Raw genomic sequence first — 25,941 nt, 5'->3', positions numbered from 1 at the left:
AAGCTTCAGTTCTCACACAGAAACACACAGCCTCGGGATACTCCTGGCTCCTCTCTCGCTGCGCTCTAGGTAAAGCCAAGGAGAAGTGCAATTCCAGCTGGGAATCCACAGGTTCTTTCTAAGTAACTGTTCCAGGAAGGAATAAAAGCTGATTCCTCCTGGGGAAAAACAGCTTAAGACGCTCCAACTCAATACCCAGAGACTCAGTAACTGTCCCACTTCTCTACTGCCGCACAGCAAGCTACTCCAAAGCTCAGTGACTTAGAACCACCGTCTTTAATTCTCCTAATTCTGAGTTAGGAATTTGGGGAGGGCTTGGCTGGGTGATTCTTGCTCTCCACAGGTGTTGAGAGAAGTCACTTGACAGTACTCAGCTGGCGGCTGGGCTGGTCATCCTGGTGCCCTGGTGGGGACAGAAGGAAGGCTGGATACAGCTGGGAATACCTACCAGAGCGGCTGTCCGTGCCCTCTCAAGCCTGGTGGTCTTAGGGTTGTCGGACTTCTCTACATGGCGGCCCTGCCCGCCTCTCAAAGGTGAAGCCTGGAACATCTGCTATCCCATACTGGGTCAGCCCACAGGCAAAGGGGGCAGTGTCAAAGCACTTGTGGTCATCTTGAATCCACTGTAACAACCAAAAGCAGACCTGTGCCCTAGGCAGCCATGATTTGTGAATTACTGAATATCGCAAATTTTAAAAACTCAGATGAAGAAAAATTCAAGTGACTACCTCACATTCAAAGGAGAGGAGGAAAGGGGAATTTCCAGAGCAATAGATACACTCAGACCCTGCTACTCAGAGTTGAAGACAAACACACCTAAAGGCCTTACAAATATTCATGTGCTTTAATTCAATAATTCTATCTAAGAAAACAATCATAAGGCACATCAAGTTAGGTAAATGTATCAAAGCACAATTTACAATCGTCACAAAGTAGAAGTAACCTATATTTCTAACAAGGGATGGGCTAAATATGTAAATATAGACAAAGGTGTCTTTTAAAAGAAGATTAAACTACATAATAAAGTTCACACGGAGAGCAAACAGGTAATAAAACCCTATACTACTGTGTGATCAACAGCAACTTTGAAATCTGATGGATCAAGATTAATTAGTAGATAATAGTATCTTGATTGGAAACTGTATTTCCAACACATAGGACGTTAAGTATATCAGGCAAGGATATTAAATTTGAAAGACTAATATATAGAAACACCTATAAAATGCTACCCACTACAGATCGAATTTTTCCACGGATACTGCCCAAATTCTTCTTCTTGCTATACCCAGGTTAAAAAATAAATACAACTGACAGAAAAGAGAAGGTCCAGAATGATAACATACATATACATATATATGTATATATATATGTATACACACACACACACACACACATATATATATATATATATATACACACACACATACACATACATATGTTTTTAATTTGGTGAGAATGGGAGAGTATGGTGTTTAAGGAGAAAAGAAATAAATTCCCTCGACAGGAAACAAAAATAAAAACTCACACAATAAATCAAATTCCAAATTGGAGAAAAAAGCTACCAAAACAAAAGTCAAGCATTTAGTGCTGACATAACTTTTTTAGACAAAGTTAAAAACTAAGGCTTCTTTTACCACAATTAAAATGTTTTAAAGAATAAAAATTAAAAAAAGACATGCTTGTGCCACAACTTATTCTAACACTGTCATTACAATCGGACGGTGCGAAGGCCCTTCCATCCCTATACATTTTCTCCACATCCAGGGCTGGCCTACAGGCCATTCCACCATGGAAACATTACGGTGACACTCACTGCTGAGGCTCATCTAAAGAGCAGTTGTGCACAACAAATGGGAGCGTTACTAAGGAAACACAGAGATCTTTCTTTAACTTCAGTTGCACCTAGCGTATCCCAAGACTAGGTCAGTGTTGGAGATAGAAAGAAATTTAAGATAAAGTCCCTCCTACCATATCTCCAGTTGGTGAGACAATATATACACCAAAACGTTAATACAAGGTAGCACTTGGAGAAGTGACACCTAGTATTTTAGGAAGACGGCTCTGGCTTCCCGTGTCCAGCAGACGGAAAGGGCGAGAGAACATGGAGGCAGGAGACAGTCAGCCCACATGTGTGAAGATCAGTTGCTGCAGAATGATTCGCAAGCCCACCAGACTCCTGCCCCCTTTTATAACAAACATTTTGTAAGGCCTCCCCTTTATCCTCCCAAAATGAAATCCCTAAGCTACATAATCTACAACACATATAACTTCCAAGTGGTGTGTCTGTGTGTGTGTGTGTGTGTGTGTGTGTGTGTGTGTGTGTGTGTAGCCTTAACTATAATATAAAGCAGAAATTAAAAGGAAACATACACATTTCAATAGGTAAAAGCTCGGGAATTGCTACAGCAGAAGGCATAACCAACCCATCAGACACTTGTACCTACTGACTTATAACATATTAAGTTTGCGTATTATTAAGAAATGGGATTGGATGCTATTCTGTACAAGACACACAGAAAATGAAGGGACAGAGATACAGATGAACAACGCAATAAAAATTGGTGTTAGCAGAAGTAAGAACAGACCAGATTTTACCCACATGTTTTTAGGGTAAAGAGGAATATCCCTGTAACTGAGTAGGTATAACACGTCAGGACAGTCACAGACTGTCAAAGCGGAGGACATGAGGAAAAATGATAAACCTCTGTCTGCCAACTTGGTCAGCATGTTTCCTTATAAAATGTTCACTTAATTTTAATGATGTCGCTGCTCCATAAGAAAAAAATCATGTTGGCAGGTAGACATGTTGGTAACTAGCTATTCACCTGTAAGAAAAGCTGTAAAGGCAAATTTCAAAATTTCAACTGAATGTTAGCAACACTTTCCTTTACATTTGATACTTTCGGAAAAAAGAAGCTAAATAAGAATATACAAAGACACAGAGCCCCTCTGATTGCGAGTGCTGGAAATCCACGTGTTGTATGGGCAACCTGAACCCTGAAAGGGGCGCTGATGGCAGAGCAATGAGTTTCCTAATTGGTGGATTGACTCTTGCTAAGCTCAAAACTTATTTATTTACATAGTAGTTGTATTCATGGGAAATTGTATATAATAACATGATACAAAAAAAACCCTCTGCGTTTATGTATGAAGGCAAAGTTATGTTCTAGGCTCAGATATTTATAATCAGTTTTTTTAAAGCACACATGTTGAGTGAGAAATCCCAAAGTTAGGCAGGATTTGGGCAATTCTTTGTTGTGTGGGACTGCCTGCCTCCCACCCCACTGTCCACTAAATGCCCCTGAAGAGACAGGACCATACTCCATACTCCTTGTGGGGTTTATAGATTAATGACATAGGGGGCTTATCCACCCCAAGAAAGACTGCACAGGTATCACATTTTACATTGTACAAGAAAATCAGTTCTATAAAGTCCCACAGATTCACCATCCTTTGTTCGAAGACCTTTAAATTCAATCCACTTCTCAGATATAAATAAGGATTCTGAGTTAGGACAGTTTTAAAGAGAAGAATGGGAAAGAGCTTCAAGTATATGGCCCACGTTAATGATAGACTGGCCTGATACATCTTAGGAGCTTGCGAAATTTATCAAACGATGAAATCAAGAACAACTCAGTTATGAAGACCAAAATACAACCCAGGTCCTTCTATCAGTGCTTCCTGGAGTTGCCACGGAGACAGTCTGATCTGAGTTTTAGGAAACAAATGTATTAATAAAGTCTTCAGTGGATTTTATAAATAGCAATGTTTTCATTTTCCAAATTACCACTTATCATGTCAAAGAACAACTAATTTGGTAACAAATTTTACCAAACAGGTGGGTAATACCTGTGTTATTACTAAGTTTAATATTTTAGAGCTATTTTAATCCAGTGAAACCTGTGCCCAAAACATTCCTTAAAGTGGTTTGATAGAAAAAAATTGTTTTCCAGAGTGGATGTGCAAGTTGGAAACTAAGCTGAAAATATTTTTGTATTAATACTACATCTCTTTACAAAAAAAGGAAGTGAGGTAGCGTACAGAAATAAATGTTATGCCACAGAATAAAAAATAGCCTCCACAATTACAAAAGAAATGCAACCTAAAATAAAAACATTTCTCATCTTTCAAATTAGCAAAGCTTTGTAAAATCACAGTACTTAAGGGGAGTGTTTAAACAGAAACTTTGTATACTATTCTAATCGACAAACAACAAAAAAATAAATGAAAGAGTTAAGGATTGGTAAGAAGTAAAAAAATTGTCATTATTTATGGATGATGATTGTCGACACATAAAATCTAAGAGAATCTAAAGACAAGTATCAGAATTAATAAGAGAACTAAGCAACTGATTATAAGATCAATACACCAAAACCAGTTACATTTTTATATGCCAGCAACAAAAAGTTAGCAAATAAAATTTAGAAAAGATTATAATAGCAACAAAAAATAAAATGTACCCAGCATAAATCGAACAGAAAAGGCCAAGGTTCACTTGGAAAGAATTATGAAGCATTACTGGAATTCATTAAAGAAGGCCTAAAATTATACTATGCTCATGGATAGAAACACTCAACATTGTCAAGATGTCAATTCAACCAAAATGGATACATAACGTGAATGTAATTTCAATCAAGATCCAAAAAGAGAGATTACTGAAGAACTTGACAACCTGATTCTAAAATTTACATGGAAGAGCAAAGGCCCCAAAACAGCTAGGATATTACTAAATTAGAAGAATAATTTTGAAAGGGACTTGCCCTAGGAGAAAAAGACAACACATAAATCAACTTCAGATGAATTAAGGCCTGAAATGTCAAAGGCCAATTTTAAAACTTTAGAAGATCCTTAAAAGAAAATACATAGGAAGACACAAAAAGGCAAACTAACTGCTGGAGAAAATACTGACATAGTTGATCACACTAAAATTAAGACTTTCTGCCCCAAAGATATCAAAGTGTATAAAAAGGACAAATCACATACTGATAGAAGATACACAGACAATACGTAACTGATAAAGGATTAGAACCCAGAATCTATGAAGAATCCTAAAAATCAACAAGGAAAATGGGCAAAAAAACCATGAAGAGACATTTTACAGGAGAGGAAATATGAAAACCGACAAACACATGAAAAGGTACTCACCCGTATAAAATAAACCACTATGAGACATAATTTTACACCATCAAATGGGCAAAATTTAAGAATTCTAACAATACCAAAAATACTTATTCTGAGCCAGCAACCCAGTTAGTATCTGGGTTGCACATAAGCATCACATGCATGAGACTGCTCGTGGAACATTACTCATACTATTACAACAAGAAGACCGTCAGCAGGATAATCAATACACGAGCCGTAGTATAAGCACTTGACAGAATACTACCCAGGAAGGCAAACCACTGAATGACAGCTATGCTTTAGAAATGTAGTGAGGAAAAAAAGCAAGTTGTAGATGACTACACGCAGTAAACCATTGTTAGAAAGCTCGAAAACAGGCCATAATGCATTGTCTAGGAATGATAAAACGATTTTCTTTTAGAAGCGAGGAAATAAAACCCAAAATCCAGGGTAGTGGGTACCGAGGACGGGGAGGATGGGAAGCAGTGAGTTACTCACTCATCTGCTTCATAGCAAAGTTTTCACGTCTGCTCCGGATTTCTGCCTCTAAAAGAGTATCTGCTGCACAAATACTAGAATTATTGATTTTGTCTTGTATTTACCTGTATATACAAGAACAACAGTTCATAGTCATCCAAAGCTGACCATATGTATTTCAAAACAAAACACCAAAAACTCCAGAGATGAGTCAATTTGTTTGTCACTGGTGAGTACTTGGGAACAACTAGCCTAGGTGACAAGAGATTTCCTCCCAGAGGAATAATATCCAGGTTCACCGGCAATTGGTGTTAAAAATTTATAAGGGAAGTGTCACGTTGTAATAACCTTCAAATGACATGAAGAAGGAATTTAAACACCTACTTTACAGGACCTTATACTCCGTGAAACAGAAACTCTTAAAAGTCTCAGTCTGAGAAACTCTGCTATCCTAAAAAAAGAAAGGTATTTAACTTGGCATTGAGGATCCTGGAAAGGAAGATGGACGGGGCTTCTTAAAACAAAACAAAACAAACACTTTTATTGTTGGTTTCAGCTATTTTTGTGTTCTTGAAAGTTCCACAGAACAAACAGGCAGGTCTTCTATTATTACTGTCCACAACAAGGGTGATGACTTTTAAACTTTGAGAAAACAGCTCGGTGGCCTCTGTCCAAAGATTGGTGAGCACGCCTCTTTTCAAACACTCTTCCCAAGCCATAGTCTGGACATGGCTTTAATGGATGAATTTAGCCCTATGCTTCTCGATCTGTTTAGAACTGCATTTTCTGACTCACAAAGACAACCAAAGAGTATTCAAATGCCAAAGATTTCACGAGTCAAGCACCTAGCTCTAAGCTGCTAACCTAATAGTTTAAAGCACAGCCTCTGTCCTCAGTGAGCTCATACAAACGAAATAAATACACATGAAAAAGATTCCAGAACAAGACGGTGTGCTCAAGTGACCAATGAGTGGTACAATAAGCAATGCTGTACCCCACTTCTAAACGGCTGAAAAGAATTTGTAAAAAAAAAGAAAAAAAAAAGAATTTGTAGAGAAAGCAATTTCCTTCCAAAATACACTAGGATGACAAATTAGCTCACAGAACATGATATATTTTAGGCAAAGGGTGATGGCAAAGGACCCTGAACAAATAAAGACAATGAGTTTGACGAAGGGGGAAATAAAAAGAAAAGATTGAATTCAAGGACAATCTTTTAGAAAGCATAAACCAAGCTGAGAGAACCCTACAGGCAAAGCAATCATTTATAACCATTTATACAGTCACCTTCAACATGAGTGATTCTTTAAAGATTCCTGGAGCACTGATTTATAACAACTGGACAGAAAGAAGAAAAGCTGTGATAGATAAGTAGGTAGATAGAGAGATACATCAAGTGTGAAGAGAGTAAGGACACAACATCACTGAAATAAACGATCCACTTCAGAGAACAAGAATTTCAAAATTAACTTCCAATTCAAAAAGTCTCTCAAATGAAATGGCTTTAGCCCAGCCAGTTTCCTAACAAAACTATGCATAGACATTGGAGATGAAATTGCATTTTTACAAAAAACAATCACACAAAAACAAAAAATGACCTAATGTCCATAGAGGAGGAAAAGTACTGTTTGTTTACACTAGGTATTTTTTGGTTAGACTTCAACCACTATTACTTCTTTGAAACATTTATGTAATGCTTTATTCGTACTTCTAAATATTCTTACCATAATTTAGTAACCCATCCACTCAAATTCTCAGAATAAGTCTGTTAAAAGTTATCCTTTCAATGAAACAGTAGTTCCATTACATGGACATTATTCATTTCATTTAGATAATAACCAATTTATCAAATGCCTATTGGGGGCCAAATTTTTGCAAAATCTTCAGGAGTTCTATTATCACTATCTGTAGAAGTCGTATAACATAAGCCAGTGTGACACAAGTTCACCATCCTGAATCTGTTTCTAAAGTCAAAAAGTGCTAAAGAGCAGAGTTTTCTGACATTTGACCATAAAACATGACTTAAACTAGTGTGAGACCCTTATAGCCTTTCATTACTCGAACGTGTAAATGCATTTCACTGCAGGAACATGAAAGCATTTGATTGGAGGGACTGCTGTGGCTGTTATGTAGACACCCATTTTACTAAATTTACTAGGATTCCGTAAGTCAAGTACCCAGCTCTAAGCTGCTCACTGAATTAATGGTTAAAACACAGTTCCTGCCTTCCATGAACTCATTTTGAAAAAAAAGAGAAATACACATTTAAAAAGGTTCCAGAACAAGACCGTATGGTCAAGTGGCCAGTAAGGGGTACGAACAATAGACACTGTTTTATCCCTCCTGGAATTCTCATTTCTAAAACACATCAGGGTTTTTAAATAGCTCTGATTCATTCATCACAGCTGACGGGAGGCGTATTGTCACTCACGAAAATCATGATCCTCCTTGGGATGTGCTCCTTCAAGACGGATCTGATCCAGAACCTGTCAATATAAAGTAGCAACACCAATACTGTGAGGTCTCAGTGCCAAGAGGAGACCACGGACATGAAAACTGGTAGTCTCAGGATAAACGAACTCTGCAAAGGTAGGGAGTGAAGGCTGCATGTTGAGGAGAGCAGGAAGAACATGCATTCTTCTTCTTCAAAGGCTCTGCTCCTGAAGACCCAGGGTGGCAGCGTCCACAGAGAGCATGTCTGTTAGTTTTTCTAGATCTAGGTTCTAAAACTGTGAGCCACAGAATGGGAGCCCCTAGAAGGAGGAGCTCCAGGAAGACCAAAATTTGGGAGAGGTAGGATTCTACGCAAGACTGGCAAGTATAACACCGGAGTAGAAGTGTTAGCATGCCAGAACCATCTGCCAAAACCAGTTCACCCTCTGTCACCATTAACAGACTTGTGGCTGGCCACAGGTTGCCCGGTCAGACAACATTTCCCAGCCTCCCCTGCGTATATGAGGTGGCCAGGTGACTACATGCTCTGCGATGGCAGATGATGCGAAGATGTGTGCCACGTGCGGGTCTGTCTTAACAACTGAGCACACACTCCTTGGCAGTATCTTCCTATTTGGGACACGGAGGAGTCTATCACCCAACCTGCATTACACACATAAGGACAACACCGTAAGGGATGGCAGATCATAAAGATGGAAGGAGCCTGGGTCCCAGAACATCTGTGTGGGTCAGACCTGCCCTGCTGCCCACTTTCCTCAGGACTGTCGTGTGAGAGAGAAACGAACCTCAGTGCTTTTTAAACTACTGGATTGTTGGGGCTCCTTGCTACTGTGGCTGAGTGCTGACCTAACAGTGTAGGTAAGGCAGCTGTACCAGGTACTGGTCATCCCATTCCACCTGTCCGACGTCTACACCCCTATCCAAAAGGCAAACCCCACCGAGGGAAAAATCTAAACAAAATTGCCGTTTCTCACCCACATCTGCATTCTCTGGCCATAGCCTCTGTAGAAATAGGAATTCATTCATTCAGCAAACTTTTGAGCACCTAGAGAAACGGCATTATGCGCTACTAAAAACCACGGGGGAAAAGGAAAGCCAAGGAAAGCCTCTCTGGGTCAGGCCCTCGGTACTGCATGCTTTTCACCCAGAAGTTAGGCCCTCGTTTGTCCCCAGCACTTTGCGGTGCCTTTCACATATCAGGCACTCAATAAATATTGGTTAGGTGGATCAATAAATTCAAGTTGTCCTCAAGGAACTCAGTCTAATGAAAGAAATGGAGAAAACAACAGAATATAGCACCTCTTGACATCATGGGCATGCAACGTTTCAGGATTTTTAGAAACGAATGAAGATGTGAACATCAAACAACATAATGGCGAGAGCTACAGAAGGGCAGAAGGAATGAGAAATCAATAAAATCTTCCTGGAGTTGAACAAAAAAAAAAGGAATCAAGAAAAGACATAGGGGGCGGCTGGTGGGCTCCATTGGTTAGAGCGCAGTGCTCCTAACGCTGAGACAGCTGGTTCGATTCCCACATGGGCCAGTGAGCTGTGCCCTCCACAGCAAGATTGAAAAAAAAACAACAAATTGACTTGGAGCTGATGGGTGTTGGAAAAACACACAGTTTCCCAAAGAAAATGTAAAAAAAAAAAAGGAAAAGATGCAGCACCTATGCCATGTGAACATGTTTCCTATAACCAGAACTGAGGGCACAGTTGCAATCCTACAATGAACGTAGCTTGTACCCCTTTACATGGCTACTAATGCTCTCGTTAAGCCCCAAAACTGAAATCCTTTAGTATTTACATCATCCTACTCGCTGAATTATGAATTGCTGTCAACCCAGACCTCCCTCTTCTTTAACTTTCAGATTTAATTTTCATTTTGAAATCTAAAATCAGGATTTATTGGACTAGTTCTAACAAGTCCTCTGTCCTATAATCAAAGAATCTCAAAGTTGGTAGGAATCTGAAAAGTCACCACGTACACGTTCTGAGGAGTCATTTATCTTGATCAGCTATATTCAGATCTCCTTTGCAGTCACATGGGGTTTTTTTATCCATCTTTTAGGGCACTTTCCGTTTTGTCCTGGCGTGTACTTGTTGGTACACACATGCTTGCTCTCCCACTAGAATGCATGCTCTTTATGTAGAACCTCCATTCTTCTTTATCTCATATTCCTCCAGTGCTCACTCACCAAAAACTCTGCCTAAAATCATCCTTTAATGCAATCCCCTCAGCTCTCGAAGTCCCTGTCAAGCCCCAGTCCCACCTCTTCGCTTGTTCCTCCTACAGCCTCATTGTTACCTTCAGTAAAGATGAGTTGTTGCCACTTCCTCCCCGAGATCGACAGTCACCCCCACAGGTACAGCTTCCTTCCTGTTTTGAATGCCAATGATGCCACATTACAGACTTTTTTCACCTCCATTTCTGTCTTTTACGGATTAGGGCTTCATACCTCAAACGTTAAAAAAAATAATATGAAGCAAGTTGCAAACAAACCACCCCATTTGGAAGCTGCAGAAATGTCTGTATCTCAGAAATTGTCAGATGTTTCCCTGCAGATGTTTGAAGCCTAGAATCATCAATGGCCTTTCCTGGTCCATCTTTTGTTCCTCTGACAAGGTTACTGTGCTTCCTTGAGACTTCCTGTTTGAATAAGCACACACTTGGGTGTTCAAACTCCCATGTGTCCATTATTCACCATAAAAGGGACCTGAGGAAGTAACCAGGCAGCTGAACACAAAATGATGTATGAACAAAACCAGCTGTGTGTTAGCAGGATGAACAAAAAGACAGCAGGGATCTAGCGCACTGCTGTGAATTTCAAAACCAGGGTCTATTTAGTCAGGCACGGTTAAAAAGCTGCTGATTCAGAGGATAAGCGGCCCATTTCATAATTGAAAACTCACTAGAGACGCGAATAAGTCTGTTTTTAGTTATTTCCCTAGAGTTTCACCCCAACCCCACCCTTCCCAAGAGTCTCCCTCATGGGAATAAAGCTGACTGTCCTTTCTGTCACAGAAACGGCAACAGCAACGCAAAAGCCGTCACGAGAAAGCTTAATACCTATTTTTTTTTCCAATCCAAACAGCAGATCCTCCCTTCCCCAAGGGGCTTTCCTATAAAAAGACAGAAACACAGAGATACGCACACAAGAACACACGAAAAGCAGCCTAGAAAACAAGTCTACATTCTCCAAACATCTGGCAAACGTGTTAATGTCCAGAATTAGTCCATCTTTTGATATCCTGGATTCACCATCCCCGTCTTGTGCCTGGATAGAAAAGCTTCCAAGTGGGCACAAGTTTAAAACCAAAATCTTATTAGAATGGCCACAAAACTGAATGATCCCCATTCCACCAGGAGTCGATGCTAACTTCTTTCTTGGCATGTGGCAAAAATGCTGAAAACAGCAGGAAGCAAACCAGTGTGAGCCTCTAAAGCAATCCTGATAAAGTAAACAAATTTTATTGCAGCTGTAGTACAGATGTGCCCACAAACTTTCATAATCTGTAGTAGAATTCTAAGAATTTAGTCTTTAATAGACTTTCTACCCCACGAAGTTATCTAAAATACTCACTATAAATTCAAAACCGCGTATAGAGCTGCTCTAAAAGTTAATACTAGACACGCAACCCCACAGAATAGGACCCTTTTTCCACGAAGGGGCCATCACATGGCCAAAGCGATGAAAGTCTACAATTGTTCTTTTGGTCTCCATCCCCTTCTCTCTATCATCTTCGCCCTTAGTCCCTTGTTTCTTCCCACCTCCCCAAAGAATACACAATTGTAATGAAAATTTCAGGATGTTCATCTCTACCAGATCATGATTTGGCATTACAATAATCATCTAAAAATGTAGTGACACCAGACAACAGGAGAAGTCATCTGTCTATCAGAAGAAGGTCCATGGTGAGCAGAAACCACTGAACGAGGAATGGCACACAGCACGGAGCTCAGGTGTACAGTTAAATGGCTAAACCAGGGCAACTATACCCAACTTCTTTGGTAAAAGAGTAAATAAATTAAACCGGGACCCATCCCCCAAATAAAACTTTTTATAGCTTGAAATTTTCTGTTTCTTTCCAACTCCAAAATTAGATGCCAATATTCCAGAAAACTAAGGTCTAAGTGTTGTTAAGGGACGGGGGTCAGAAAAAAACAAACTCCATATTTAGATCTAATCATTTTACATTGCCAAGTGACTATCACGTATTCCTTAGTAGTTCTGATAGGAAGATGATCTCAGGTTTTGAGAATATGACCATTCCTGCCTCTAATGAGGATTTGTGCCGCCACAGCAGGAAAATATCACTTCCTGGACCCTGCCCGTGATTAGGAAGCCCAAAAAAAGCTGTTCAACTCATCTCATCAAGCTGTCACTACTCGCTTTTCAAAAATGATGAAGCTTCTCTCTTGGAAATACCGTTGACCCTTGAACACGGGGACTAGGGGCGCCAATCCCCGCACCGTTGAAAATCTGCGTATAACTTTTGACTCCCCAAAAACTATAGTCATTCCTCAGTATCTGCAGGTGGTTCATTCCAGAACCCTTCACAGATACCAAAATACGTGTATGCTCAGGTCCCTTATATAAAACGCAGAATACATACACTTGGCCTCAGCATCTGAGGATTCTTATCCCCGGATTCCCAACCAGGGATCGAAAAATACTGGTTTTGATCCGAGATTGGTTGAATCAGGGATGTGACACTGCAGATATGGAGGGCCAATTGTATATTTATTGGGAAAAAATCCGCATATAAGTGGACCCATGCATTTCAAAGCCATGTTGTTCAAGGGTCCACTGTAGTTAGATCCTTCCATTCTCTTCGAAAAAGTTGATGGAGAAGCTTTGAGAAAATGCTTATGCTTCTATATTTTACCAACTGGCAGGAAGCGGGTGGGGGGGGGGGCATTGGAAACCAACACTCAGCGCTGAAATGTAGCAGTGGCTACCATTCCACCAACCTCTCCACGAGAGGAAATCGAGCAGGTGCATCTAAAAATCACCTCAGGTCTCTAGGATGTGACAATGTAAACTAACCACTTGTCACCACAGAAATACAATGTGTACTAAGCAGGTCTGTGACAAAAGCAGAGAAAGCAGGGCTGTGATTCAGTAATACTTCAAATGTAATCAGTCACAAAGAAAAACCCACCCTACAACCACTGAGTTCTAGAAATGGAGATAGTCCGTAGTGGGGGAGCAGAACAAAACACAAAATCTAAGTGGAAATTACGACCCCCTTCTTCAGAGATAAAGCAAAGAAGAAAACATTTCAAAAGGTATCTACGGTCCCTTGATTGAATCTTCATTCAGCAATACTCTGGGGAAACTAAGGAAATACAGACTGAAAAAGAGATAGATACATAAAAAGACAGATTGAGTAGTTAGAGATTTACAAATTAACATATACAGAAATCAAGGTGAAGGGAGTCACTTCTGACAAAGAAATCTCCTAGAACCACAGTGGTTATCAATCAATCAATCAATCAATCAATCAATCAATCAATCAATCAAAGGTGGTTAGACCTATTCAGTTAGCAATTTGAACAACAAAAAAGCCTCCCCATAAGAGTTAGAGCTGACTTGAAGCAGAGGGAAATGAAACAGAACCTGGAGATTGACCTGGCACCCTTATCTTCAAAGATGTCAGATAAAGTAAGCAACTGAACTAAATTCGGCAATTCTCAACAACCAGAAAGGAGTCACGGATAAGGTAGAAAGGAGATAAGGTGGCATTCCCCTGACCACCCTTCAAGAAACGGGGTATGTGGTACACTTTTCCTGTCAGGAGACACTGACAAAACCCAGGATCTCATTCTGAAATTCAATAAATTCCTTAGAAATTCCTATAGACATTAACAGCTAAATATTATAAAACTAGTTTAAGTACCCAAACCCTAAAATTCTCCCACCACCAACAATCTCTGTTTTTCACACATAAGTGCAAAGCCCTTTTAAAGAGAAGCAATGCAAATCCAGAGCTCCTCCAGTGGAGGTCTGTCTGAGACTCCAGGTTCAGTCTTTGGTTTCATATACATTTATTTCACTCCCCAGTTAAAGCTCTTTGAAAAGCTCTCTATCACTTCCCAGGTCTGTTTTAACATGGGCAAGTAGCAAGAGCAGAATCAATCCACAACAGGTCTGGATTCCAACCTAAACTCGGCCCGTTGCACCTTGGAGAAGTCCCTAGTCACCTAATATTATTTTTCCATAGGGGACAATAGTTCTCAAGATTGTTTTAAGGATTCAAAGAGGTAACCAGGAGACATGCAATGAAAGGTAATTACTTTCTTTTGTCACCTAGTTTTCAAGATCCTTATCTCCCCAGAACACATCTTACATGTCTCCACTACTCCATGAAAAGCAAACGATACCTTCACAATTACTGGTTACTTTTAGATCTTTATTCAAACAACTCACCCTCCATTCATGTCCACTTGGGTCTTTTCTTCAAGACCCAAGAAGCTTTTCCTGGCTAACTTCAATCTACCCTCTCCAAAGTGCTTTGCAGATATTCACTCTGCACTTCAAAAAGTTGCAACTGAATTATTGTTACTGTGCTTAGATTGTCACACTGATGTCCTGTATGTGAATGTTTTTGTCTCAACTCCTCAAACACATTACAAATTACTTGAGGATAAAGAATGTTTGAAGTCTTTTGTTACCCAGATATCATCTATTACCATGGCCAGAAATGAAGAATTTTCTCACTAGCTGCCTTATTTACATAAGACCTTTGTCACGTGGGGTGTCCGGCGGGGTCTCTGGTCCCGCTCCCCACACAAGAACGCAGGATATGGCTAGGCCAAAAAGGAACACCCACGGAGCCATAGGTAGGGAAGTCATACCACTATGGTCTCACTGGGTTTACACGACGTGCGACCTGCTGTCCGCTTTGCTGCCAACCGACCGACTCTCCTCCACTCCTCCACTCTCCTTCAGTCTCCTCCTCTCTCCTCGACTTCCCTCCATAGCCGCAGCAGTTATATTAGTGGCCAATGGCTCAATGGCTACAGCTGACGGCCAACCAGCCACAGCTGACGGCTATCTACTACCTGAGCCAGCACCTTTCCACATGAGGCCGAGAGCCTGGAAACTGCTTTCTGGGGCTCTGTCCCCACAACCTTTGTCCACTGATAAGAATCCCAAGCCAATATGCTCACCTCATTTTGAGTGGGCAGGTCTTTTCACTTAGTTGGAAATACTTCACAAAATTTCATCAACTTCTCTCAGAAAGCCACACAATTCAAGCTTCAGATTTATTATTTCTAAAAGGCTCAAGGAGAGAAAACCACTACATAAAACATGCCAAAGGAAAGATGAGGTCTTCGCATTACACATTTTAAGTAATTTGTGGAACATTTAGTTTTCACCATAACAATTAAATGATAAGTTATATAAAAACTAGACATTGTAACCAAAGCAAATGCTATGAAGAAACACTCTTAAGAGAATTCTCTACCTGCAACACAAACCACAAACCTACTATCTTATTACTTCAAACCACAAAGCATCAACCAAAACCATTACCTGCTTAAAGGTAAGTGAGAAGCAAAGAGAACTGCTCGTCTCACACAGTCACCACACTCCACTTCCTCGCACTTGGCGTGAGGCTCAGCTGGACGCTCTTCTGAAAGCACTCTGCAGGTACTTCGATTCAAACCAGCCAAAACCTCAACTAAAATCAGCTGGTTCACTTATCTGTCCATTCCCTCAGCAAATATTTGTTAACACCTATTAATGCCAGCAACTGCTGGTAGGGAATGGAAAGATGGTAACAGAAATACATCTTTGACAAGTAACTCTCAGATTCTATGCTCTCCTGTTTTAAGCCAAAATCACACACACACACCCACACACACAAAAGAAGAAGAAAACCAAAGGAAATCTCCTACATATTATTTTGTATTATGATTGGTCAAAATGTTTCTTAATTCTTTTTTCTTTAGTTTGAGGAATAATTTACATACAATGAAGTGCACAAATATTAAATGTAGAGCTCTGAATTTGTACACACCTATACACCCATGTAACCTCTACCCAAGTCAAGGTATAAGACATAAAGGCAGAACTTATAAAGAAAAAGAGACTGGTCATTAACTGCAGCTCTGAAAACACTGACAGGTGTCTCTCTCTCACTGCCATGGGCAATCATTCTGGTCAGCAGAAACCTTCACATACCCTGTGATTGATCATCACGAAACAAAATTCATTGAGTCCCAAACTCTACAAAACCAACTGTATTTTTAATTTTAAGACATTAAAAAAAAAATGTGAATGAGGCTGATTCTGAATGAATATTTCCAAGAACTTTCAAAACAAAAAGAGGATAACAAAGAATTAAAAAATCCAAAGACAAAAAAAAAAAGTCCAAACAAGATGATATAACAAAAATCCAGTGTTGCCTTCACTAGAACAGGAAGCAGCAACACAGTGGGAAACAAAGAATAAAAGAAGGGAGCTGAGGGAATATAACTCCTAAAGTTTTAAAAGAAATCATGTAAATCCCCTAATTCATCCACCAGCCTTGCCACAAGGTTCTCCTCCCACAAGAGATCTGAGAGAGTCATTGTCTAAGAAAGAGATAAGTCTGCTTTATTTTATTTCATGAATATGTAGCTGCCCAGGGCACCAGGCTGACTGGGCCCAGTTATTTTAGGATGGCCCCCGGGAAGAGCCCATGGAAAGAAAAGCAGACATACTTAATTAGTGTTACCACGGTTTGGCACAATACCCTAAAACCTCAGGGACAGTTCTATAAATGCGTTTTCTGGTCACCCCTTTTAGCAAGCTGTCAATTTTAGGCCCAAATGAGCAAACATCTAACTTTATCATTTCACAAGAAAAGGGCAGCTTGCAAATCCCAGCAGGTCCCTCTCACAAATCTTTGGGCAAGTGATTTAGGCAGGGGAATAGGACCAGCACACAGCCATCTTGAAATTTTACCCTTTGAAACTGACAATTTAAGATAAGGAGCAGATTAATCCCCTATTTATTTATTTTTTTTTAAATCTTCTCAGGAATTTTGGGCAGTGAAAACAAACAAACAGCTCTGCTCTAAACTTTGACACTTTTCCCTAAAACCCAAACAGAACAGCAATAGAGCTGTCACTTAAGTACAGCTGGAAACAAGGAACAAGTGAAGAAGCATCTGTTGGTTCCGCGGCCTGTTAATTCTAGACAAACAAGTGGTTGTTGTTCATCTGCCTAACGGCTTTAATGTGGATACAGTAGGCTACACTGTACTGCATGTCTCCAGTTCTCCGTGATTCTGAAAAGAAAGAGAAGGCATACCCCAGTCTGTCCGTCTTCTAATTGTACCCCTAATGAGTTAGACTAAAAACAATGCCACACACAGTAAGCAAATAATATATTTCATTGTAACCTTTCCCCACCACTCATTAATAATCCCTCTTAATAGTTTATTTCAGTAATAGACATGGGACTATATATTTTAAGTGTGTTTGTGTCCATTTCTAAAGAAAAAACACAATATTAACGTTAAAATTCCAGAAATACATATTCCCATGTGAGATGCATCCTTGTTTGGGTAATAATTAGACTTTTATGAGCATCTTTCTCATAAAATTTACCAAGCTGACTTCAAAATCACATAAAAGTCTAATTGTTACCCAAACAAGGACAGTTATAGATCTTTCAATTCCGTACCAGTTCCATAGCTTAGGATTTTTTTTTAAAAAAAGCTACAGAAATAAAACAATCGTGTGCCATATTTAATATTACCTATTACCGTGACATATATACCCCCAAAATGGAGAGATGGCGCTGAAAAAAATAAACACAGGTTCAGAAGAATTTAAGATAATGTGCAACGTTTGGAGACTCCTAATAATTCAGGCATTCATTTATTCCCTCCTTCTACTCATCTTTATTGAACACTTTGCCAGACACATTGAGAAGCTCTGGAGATACAGAGCCTCCAGCCTCCGTCCCAATGGGAAGCTGAGTCAATGCTCTCTGTGCGTGCACCTTTCACTTAGAATTTACTATATAACATTGAATGTACTAGTCTAGAGCAGAGATCATCAAACTTGTGCTGCTGAGGGCCAGAGAGTAAACATTTTAGGCTTTGTGGGCCAGGATACACAGTATCTATTGTTAATTACTCAACTCTGTTTTTGTAGCGCAAAAGCAGCCACAGACAACACGTTAATAAATGAACCTGTGTTCCAATAGAACGTCATGGATTCTAAAAATACGGGTTTCATATAATTTTCACATCATCAAATATTACTGTCTTTTGATTTTGAACTAATTATAAATGTAAAAACCATTCTTAGCTCATGGCCCACACAAATATGGGTGGCAGCCCTGGGCTGGATTTGGCCAGCGGGCTATAATCTGCCTACCCCTCATTTAGACCTAGGTCCCGAAGTCGGGGTGATGTCTTGTGAATCACTATAAATTCCAGCCGGGTGCTGAGGTGCAGCAAGTCAGTAATTGATGTTAGTTACATTGCACGGAACTGAAAAGATGACTGAGTTTCTGACCCTGCCTCCAAAAACCTCATGGCCCAGAAGCGGAGAGACACGAGTCACGAAACAGTCAATGCCATGTTATAAGTGCTGTGGCAGATCCGTACAGGGCAGTGTGAGTGGATCACCTCAGCCAGGCCAGGAAGTAAGACAGAAAGCAGAGAGAGAGAGAAACTGGGGAAGGATTCCTGCACATAGTGACACCAGGACAAGTATTCCCAACCAAAGCAGCAGCCTTTAAGCATGTAAAATGCCAAAATTTCAGCCTCGAGATTAAAAAGGTCTAGATCCTAAAGTACCTTACACCCCATGCCAAGGAGTCTGGACTTGATCCTAAAGGCTTGAGGAAGCACTGCAGAACTTTTAGCTGGGAGGTGGTATCATCAGTTTGCAGTTCAGAACCATCGCTTGGTCGAAAGTGTGGCTGCCTGAGTACGAGGGGCAAAACTGAAGGCAGAAAGACCACCAGTTAGTTAGGAAGCTCTTGCAGTAATCCAGGTGAATTCGGCGAGGAGCTGCAGTAAGGCAGAGAGAGAGGCGGGGATTCCAGGGATGCAGTGGCTGCATATAGGAGGCGAGAGTCGAGTCTTCGGCAGATGGAAGGAAGGATGGGGGAAGGAAGGAGAGGAGTTACAGCTGCCCACAACTGACCCGCCTCCCAGCAGTGGGGCCCATCTGCTCACCAAAGAGTAACCTTGACTGATCACAGCCTGTCGACCATGGTTATCTTTCATGAGACACTTGGCAAAAGGTGGATCAAAGAGCCTCATAAACCTTGATGTGGTTCATTAAGATATGGCTTTGAGCTGGGTAAGACGATGACGAGGGATGAACTCAGTTTTGGACATGGCCTCTGGACCTCCCAAACTGATGCTGTCCAACAAGTCTTTAGTGCTGGAGAAAGAAAGAGCTGGAGATACAAACTGAGAACTGAGCGATTTGCACACAGCAAATGACGCCTTGAGATTCAGAGAAGTTCACTGAGGGAGAATGAGCGGCATGAAGAAAAGACTTCCAGAAAACAGAAGGGAAAAGGAATAGAAGGACTAGAAGGAAACCCGAGGGAGTCTGGTATCTCTGAACCAGTGTGTACATGAACTTGCATTTTAAAGTTGCCCTGGAATAAAGCAGTCGACTCTTTTGAGAGATCTGTTGGAGAAGCTGAAAGGTGCAGGGCTAGTGCTCTAGATCAAGGAGTCAAAACCTACCTCCAAGGTGACTTTTGGCAAATCACACCTTAGCATCCTCACATGTGCCTGCACCAAGCTGTGAAAATCTCACCAGTGACAAACTGGAGACTTTATAAACCGTGAACTATTACACAGGCACTCCTGATTTATTATTGCAATGGCATTACAACTGAGTATGAAAATCCCGTCTAATAGAGTATAAACTTGTGAAGACGGGACCGTCAGCCTTCCACACTTTTCTACCAGGTACCATGCTATGTATTTAGTGGGTATTTAAAAAATGTTTGCAGAATATTTGGCAGTAACATGAAAATGTATGCATAGGGGGGAGGCATGCTTAGCAAAAGGCAAATCCAACTTCCTAAAAGGATTTAGAATTAAAATAGTCAGACCTCATCCCTGCCACAAGTGTGGCCAATGACAAAATTATGGGGGGTGTCAGTGGAGGGACTGACTTTTAGTTCCAACTTCTCTCCTAAGGTGTAAAGTGTCGTTCTGAATGCTTTAGAAACACAGAGAAGGTATCTACAGGAAAAAGCAGTGAATTGTAGAACTGGAAAACAGCAACTGTTATAAAACTGTGTTCAACAACCGCTGGCCATTAAAGAAGAGCTCCTTCGCGACTCAAGTTGAAACCTGCAAAAAGGTAAATCAGGCCTTTGTGAGACAAACGAAAATAGTGTCCCCTCAGGGTGCGCAAATACCACAGTGAAGTCACCTGTGTGAACTATTGCCTGACATAGTCAGAGCCTACCTTGCAAAAACTTTCCTGGGGGGGAAAATTGCTGTCTGTTTCATGTTAAATATACGCTCAGAGGACCAAACAGAATAAAATGTAATGTCCTTATACATCAATTATTCTGATATAAATACGCGAAAAGGATATTAAGATACAGCTAAAAAGCATCATTTGATCAACTATTTGTTCCTAAAGCTTCTGAGGAGCTTGGAAACTAATGTGATCTTGGTGTAAATTTTAGGAGTTCCATAAACTTTGATTGACTTGGTTTTATAAGCGCTCCCTTAATCCAATTGTTTTTAGAAAGAGGGAACGCTACCTTCCTCTAAGATCAAGAGCTACTACTCTGCCAAGTTTCCATCCACAATGACCATCAAGTTCATTAAAATGGCTATTTAATAAAAAGCAAATTCTCAACTGCCCCAGTGATACTGACAAAAGTTGTTATGACTTATTATGAAACACACAAGCCAAACTTACACAGAAAACTTAATCCATACAGAAGCTGAAGGCAAAATAGGAAACACTTCTCTTTAGAAAAAGGGTGCCTGGCTGAGATGTCTCTCCACAATAGGCAGAAAATGTGGTTCTGGTTCCCACAGCAACTTTAACTCATGTTATCCCAGGATACATGGCACCCTGCATCCTGAATCACTGTATATGCTATTTGAGACATGGCTACTTTCAGAATCAACGCTGATTTTCCTGGCTTTTGTATAAGCGATGCTAATTGTACAAAGATCTAATTTGTACTTGCCATCTGTTAAAATGTGCCTCAGCCCCACCCCCCCGCCCCCAAAAGGTACCAGTTAAAATGATCATGTAATTTTAGGTATACATGTGTGTGCATGAAAAAGTTTCCAGAAGGTTACGTAAGAAAATGTGCAGGGTGGTCTCCAAGGCAACTTAACAGCTAGACTCACTAGGCATTATACTTACTGCGTTACTTTACCATGTCATGTTTTATTTTTACCATTAAAAAAAATGACTTACAATCTGTGCCAAAACACGTATGTGACTACTTAAGTACAATCTGACTTTGCTTATTTGAAAATTTACTGTGTTTAAAGATCAACATGAAAAGGCAGGCTAGAAAAGTGGTGGCTAGCCCTCATTCTTTCACACTGTGCACTTCCAGTTTCACATGCTCTGGAAGGGCGAAGCATAGTACGCATCACTTGTTTAAGGGTATGTGAAATCTGAACTGGATGGGAGATTTAATAGATGCACAAACAGTCATGGCACTTGAATTCATGGGAGATAATTAGTTAGCTGGAGTCCATGGAGTAACTGGACTTAGGGAGTGAATAGGCTGAACACCATAAAGCCTTGCCTATTTGCCATAAATAATGGATCATAGCATGCATGTATACACATATCTTTATCGTTTAAAAAGAGCAAGGGGGGGAGGGAGGGAAGGAAGAAGGGAGGGGGAGAGGGAAAGAAAGGGAGGGAGGGAGGGAGAGGGAGAGGGGGGGAGAGAGAGGGAGAGAGAGAGAGAGAGAGAGAGAGAGAGAGAGAGAGAGAAGGAGAAAGAGATATTGAGACATCAACCGGACTACATGCAAATCTCCCTCCCCTTCCCCACCACACACAATTTCCTCCAGGACATCATTTCTGATCCAAGAACAAGTACAATAAAGTTCTAATCAAGTTTTTAGAAACTGTCTCTCTGAACAGTTAAATGTTTTTAGAGTTAATCGCAAACCTCACATGAAAACTATTTTAAATCACTTTTTGTTTTTACTTAGGAATTTTAAATTCAGTTTATGAATTTCATTTACCAAGAATATTATCAAAAACTGAAGAAGTTTCCAGCAAAAACAAGTCCAAACATATAATATTTTTAGAGTTAAAAAGTCATGTTAGAGTCCTAAGTAGGTGAACTCTAAAATCTCTTTGGACCTTTTAAGCAGCCAGGACCCAGAGTGAATGTATCTACCGCCCAGTAGTAGCAACCTAACTTCACTGATACTTTCTTACCTACCACATTATCTGTGTAACAGAGAAGCAATCTCTAAGTAATTTACCTACCTCTTTAATCACCTGAAATAACCTCTTGCTACATAGTACCCACCGCAGAAAACTCAGAAGGCCAAGACTGACAGCCTCCCTTTACCAACATAAGATTCTTGTTCAGAAATTTTCAATGGACTCTCAGGCACTCCTGAGACATCAAGGCAACCCCTTTGCTTGAAAATGCTTACTATTTGAAAATAGATAAAATAAGATTTTGTGAGCATTCAAAATTCAACACACTTGAACAAGTCAAAATTGAAACAAAAATAGTTGGATGTAAATTTCAAAAGCAATCTTGGCCAAGTATAAAAATAGAACACCTAGGAGAAAATAGTTAAAGAGCCCCCCACAAAGTTATAGGAGACCCTAGGTGTCCTGCAGTCTGTAGAGAGGCACCTGTTACAAGATACTGCTAGTTCTGTGTGTTTCCAATACCTCTGAAAAACTGGAACTCAGTAAAATTTACTCCCTCCATGTCTGAAAAACAGGCATCTCAGACTTTCATTTTATGAACTTAGTTTCAAAAAGTTTCATCTTCCTAATGACTTGTCTCCAAATAAAATGGTATTTACTATAAAGCTGCTAAAATACTGCTTTTTAAAAACTCACTCCACACACAATAATTTAACTCCACTTTTCAAAGCACTTTTTGTAAACTCATATTCTTTCTCTGGCATCTTGACACTTATATAAAAGTTCAGTATACCACAGAGCAGTGGAAAGAAAATATACAAAACCATGACCACAACAACCATTTGCCTACAAAACACTCCTTTCAAAGGCCCCAAATAATGTCATTAGCCTTACAGAATTATCTTGCTTTGACCAAAGAATGGCTTGGTACTTCTCTTCCCTCTGGAAGTTCATTACTACCAGCTACCGGTAAAATCAAGTTTCTCAATGCAATGGGGATTGAAGCTCTACAAATCAAATGTCGGTTTCTCACACGGTTTGTTACTTTGTTAAACACAATAATGTTTGTTTACATATTTCAATGATGAAGGAAAACTCACCTAGATCAATCATGATGTTTGCGACTTTAGGATAAACATGTCCATCCTCATTCACTCCCCAGTAAAGACGTTTCCTATACATCCCTTTCCTGATTTCCAAAAGGTCACTAATACATGTTTCTACACTTGCTTTGAATCAAAGCAAAAGGAAATCACTAAGGGGAGCCTTTTCACCCGGGGACAAACCTGGGCCGGGCAATTATAGTGAGTGCAGACACTTCCTTTTGTTTTCTCTATACCAGGATTAGCAGTAAAATAGTTTTGTGGCCCTCAGGCTGAACAACTCTAAAGAACAATAACTTTAAAAGTGAATTTCTATTTTAATTACACATAGGTATTACCTGAAGTAGACGCATTTGCTCCTCCTCAAATTCCCTAATCTTAGACCTTTCCTCTCTAGTTTATTCAACAGAGCAAACAGCAACCACCCTCAACCCTGGAGAGACATTGCAACAAGGTAACCGTGGACCTTCTTGTCTCTGATCCAAGAATGCGTTGTGATGGCCCTGCTAGGAGAGAGAAAAGCGCGGATGGGGGTTTCTGATTAATGCTTCAGAAAAAGAGGGGCCACAATAGTCGGGATGGCGAATAATCAAGGGAGCGAGAATTCGGTTAAGTTAGAACAGAGAAGCACACAGAGAGATGCTGGCGCGAAGCATCCTGGCCCTGGCGGGAGGTGAAGTATTAGATCTAGTTTAGAAGTTGGAGAAGGGAATGTGTGTGTGGCCCACGCTAGGGAGCGGAGAGCCAGCGCGCGGATGTTGGGGCCCCGCAGGCTGGGCCGGAGGTGAAGGTGGCCGGGACGCTGGGCTGTAGGCGAGCAGTAGTAGGGGGACAGGGCTGTCACCGCTTACCCAGGTGCAGCGTGAGGTTGATGGAGTTGGGGTACTGCACCCCAGCCAGCATGGTCTGGCTTTGCCACCAGGTGGTGTCGGCCTGGTTGTTGTAGTCGGTCAAGAAGGCTGCCCCGTGCTGCAGGTGGGGCTGCCCGGCGTCGCACAGGTGACAGGACTTGGTGACCCCGGTGACCCCGGTCTGCACACAGTACTCCTCAGGCGGAGCCCCGCACGTGTTGGTGGCCACCACGGTCACGTTGAAGGCGGCGTTGACGAACTCGGGCATGCAGCGCTGCGGTCGCCCGCCCTCGTCCGTGCACTCGTCCATGGCTGCCCGGACGCAGCCGGCCGCCGCGGCCAGCACCGCCAACAGCGGCCAGAGCCGCCCCCGGGCCCGCAGCGCCCGCGCGGCCCGCTCGCCGCCCCTCATCCCGCTGCCCGCGCGCTGGGCCACGGCGAAGGCAAGGGCGCGTTCCTCTCGCCCAGCGGCGTCCCCCGGAGGCCGCTCCGCGGGTTGAGCTTCGGGGCCCTGGGGCCGGACGGGCGAGGCAGGCGGTGGCGGCCGCTCACGCGGGGAAGACTGGCCCGTGGGCACCGCGGGCGAGGGCCGTGCGGCTAGCTGACCACTGCCCAGCGCGCCGCCTCCGCGCCTCCCTCACCCACCCGGGACACTGCCCACACTCGGCGCCGACCCCCGACTTCCGAGCGCGTGCCCGCGTGCGCGCGCCCCCGGGGAGGAAGGAGCAGGGGGTGGGGTCGGCGGGGTGGGGTGGGGTCTGGCCGCCGAGCCAGACCAACCCCGGCCTCCTCTCAGCAGCGCCCGCGGCCCCCGTCGCTGCTCCCCCGCCCTCCGCGCGCCGTGGACTGCGCGTCCGCCCCGGCGACTCGCGGCAGTGGCGGGGGCGGTGGCATCTTGCGCTCGGGCCTGCGGCGCGGATCGGCGGGGAGGGGCCTGCAGGGGCGCGAGGGGTGGGCGGGGAGCGGGGGAGCGGGAGGGGCGGCGGGGCGGTGCATGCCGGGAGGGCAGGGGAGGCTGCGGAGAGCCGGCGCCGGGCGCGAGCTGGACAGCGGGGTCCCCGGCCCCGGGATGACTCCGGATTGCGGGAGGGGTTAATGGAGGTGGCCTTAAAGGGGCCACCCCGGTTCGAGGAGGTCGCTCGGGGTCGGCCTCCGGGCCCCGCGCCACCCAGGGCCGCAGCAGTGCGGGTCTCCGCCCGCCAGGTGTCGGTCCTCGCGTCCTGCCGGGCCAGATGGTGGGAGCGGCCTGGCCTGCAGGCTCCTCTTCCCCGCGGCTGCCGGGGGAACGCCCCCTGCCGCCCGGGGCCCCGCTCCAACCCTTTCGGAGGAGAGGGCCCGGGGTGTCCAGCGGGCTGACCCGATCCCTGGAGCATAAAGGGCCTGGTTGCAGCAGCATCAGTCTGAATTTTCTGAAGCGATTTCCTGCCTCTATATTAAAGTGTAACCAGTCGTTTAACAGGGGCAGGGAAGGAAGTGAAAAGGCTGGGAATGGAATGACATTTTTCCCCTGGGTACGCACCCACTGCGAAATTCTTCCACTGTGTTGTTTATGTTCCCCAGCTTG

General features: G+C 42.4%; 1 protein-coding gene across 1 annotated transcript in view; it reads right to left on the bottom strand.

Annotated features, from left to right (window-relative positions):
* LAMC1 (laminin subunit gamma 1) overlaps positions 1-25,028 on the bottom strand; it is a 108,316-nt gene extending 83,288 nt beyond the window's left edge. Inside the window, exon 1 of the mRNA XM_033092756.1 lies at positions 24,378-25,028. Within this exon, the coding sequence (XP_032948647.1) occupies positions 24,378-24,789 (412 nt within the window). The 5' untranslated portion in view covers positions 24,790-25,028. The remainder of the gene's footprint in view (positions 1-24,377) is intronic.
* Positions 25,029-25,941: the final 913 nt, after the last annotated feature.

The sequence above is a fragment of the Rhinolophus ferrumequinum genome, chromosome 22 (genome assembly GCF_004115265.2).
Source record: "Rhinolophus ferrumequinum isolate MPI-CBG mRhiFer1 chromosome 22, mRhiFer1_v1.p, whole genome shotgun sequence".
NCBI lineage: Eukaryota > Metazoa > Chordata > Mammalia > Chiroptera > Rhinolophidae > Rhinolophus > Rhinolophus ferrumequinum.
Note: the sequence above shows the minus strand (reverse complement) of the source record. Positions and strands in the feature narration are given on the sequence as shown.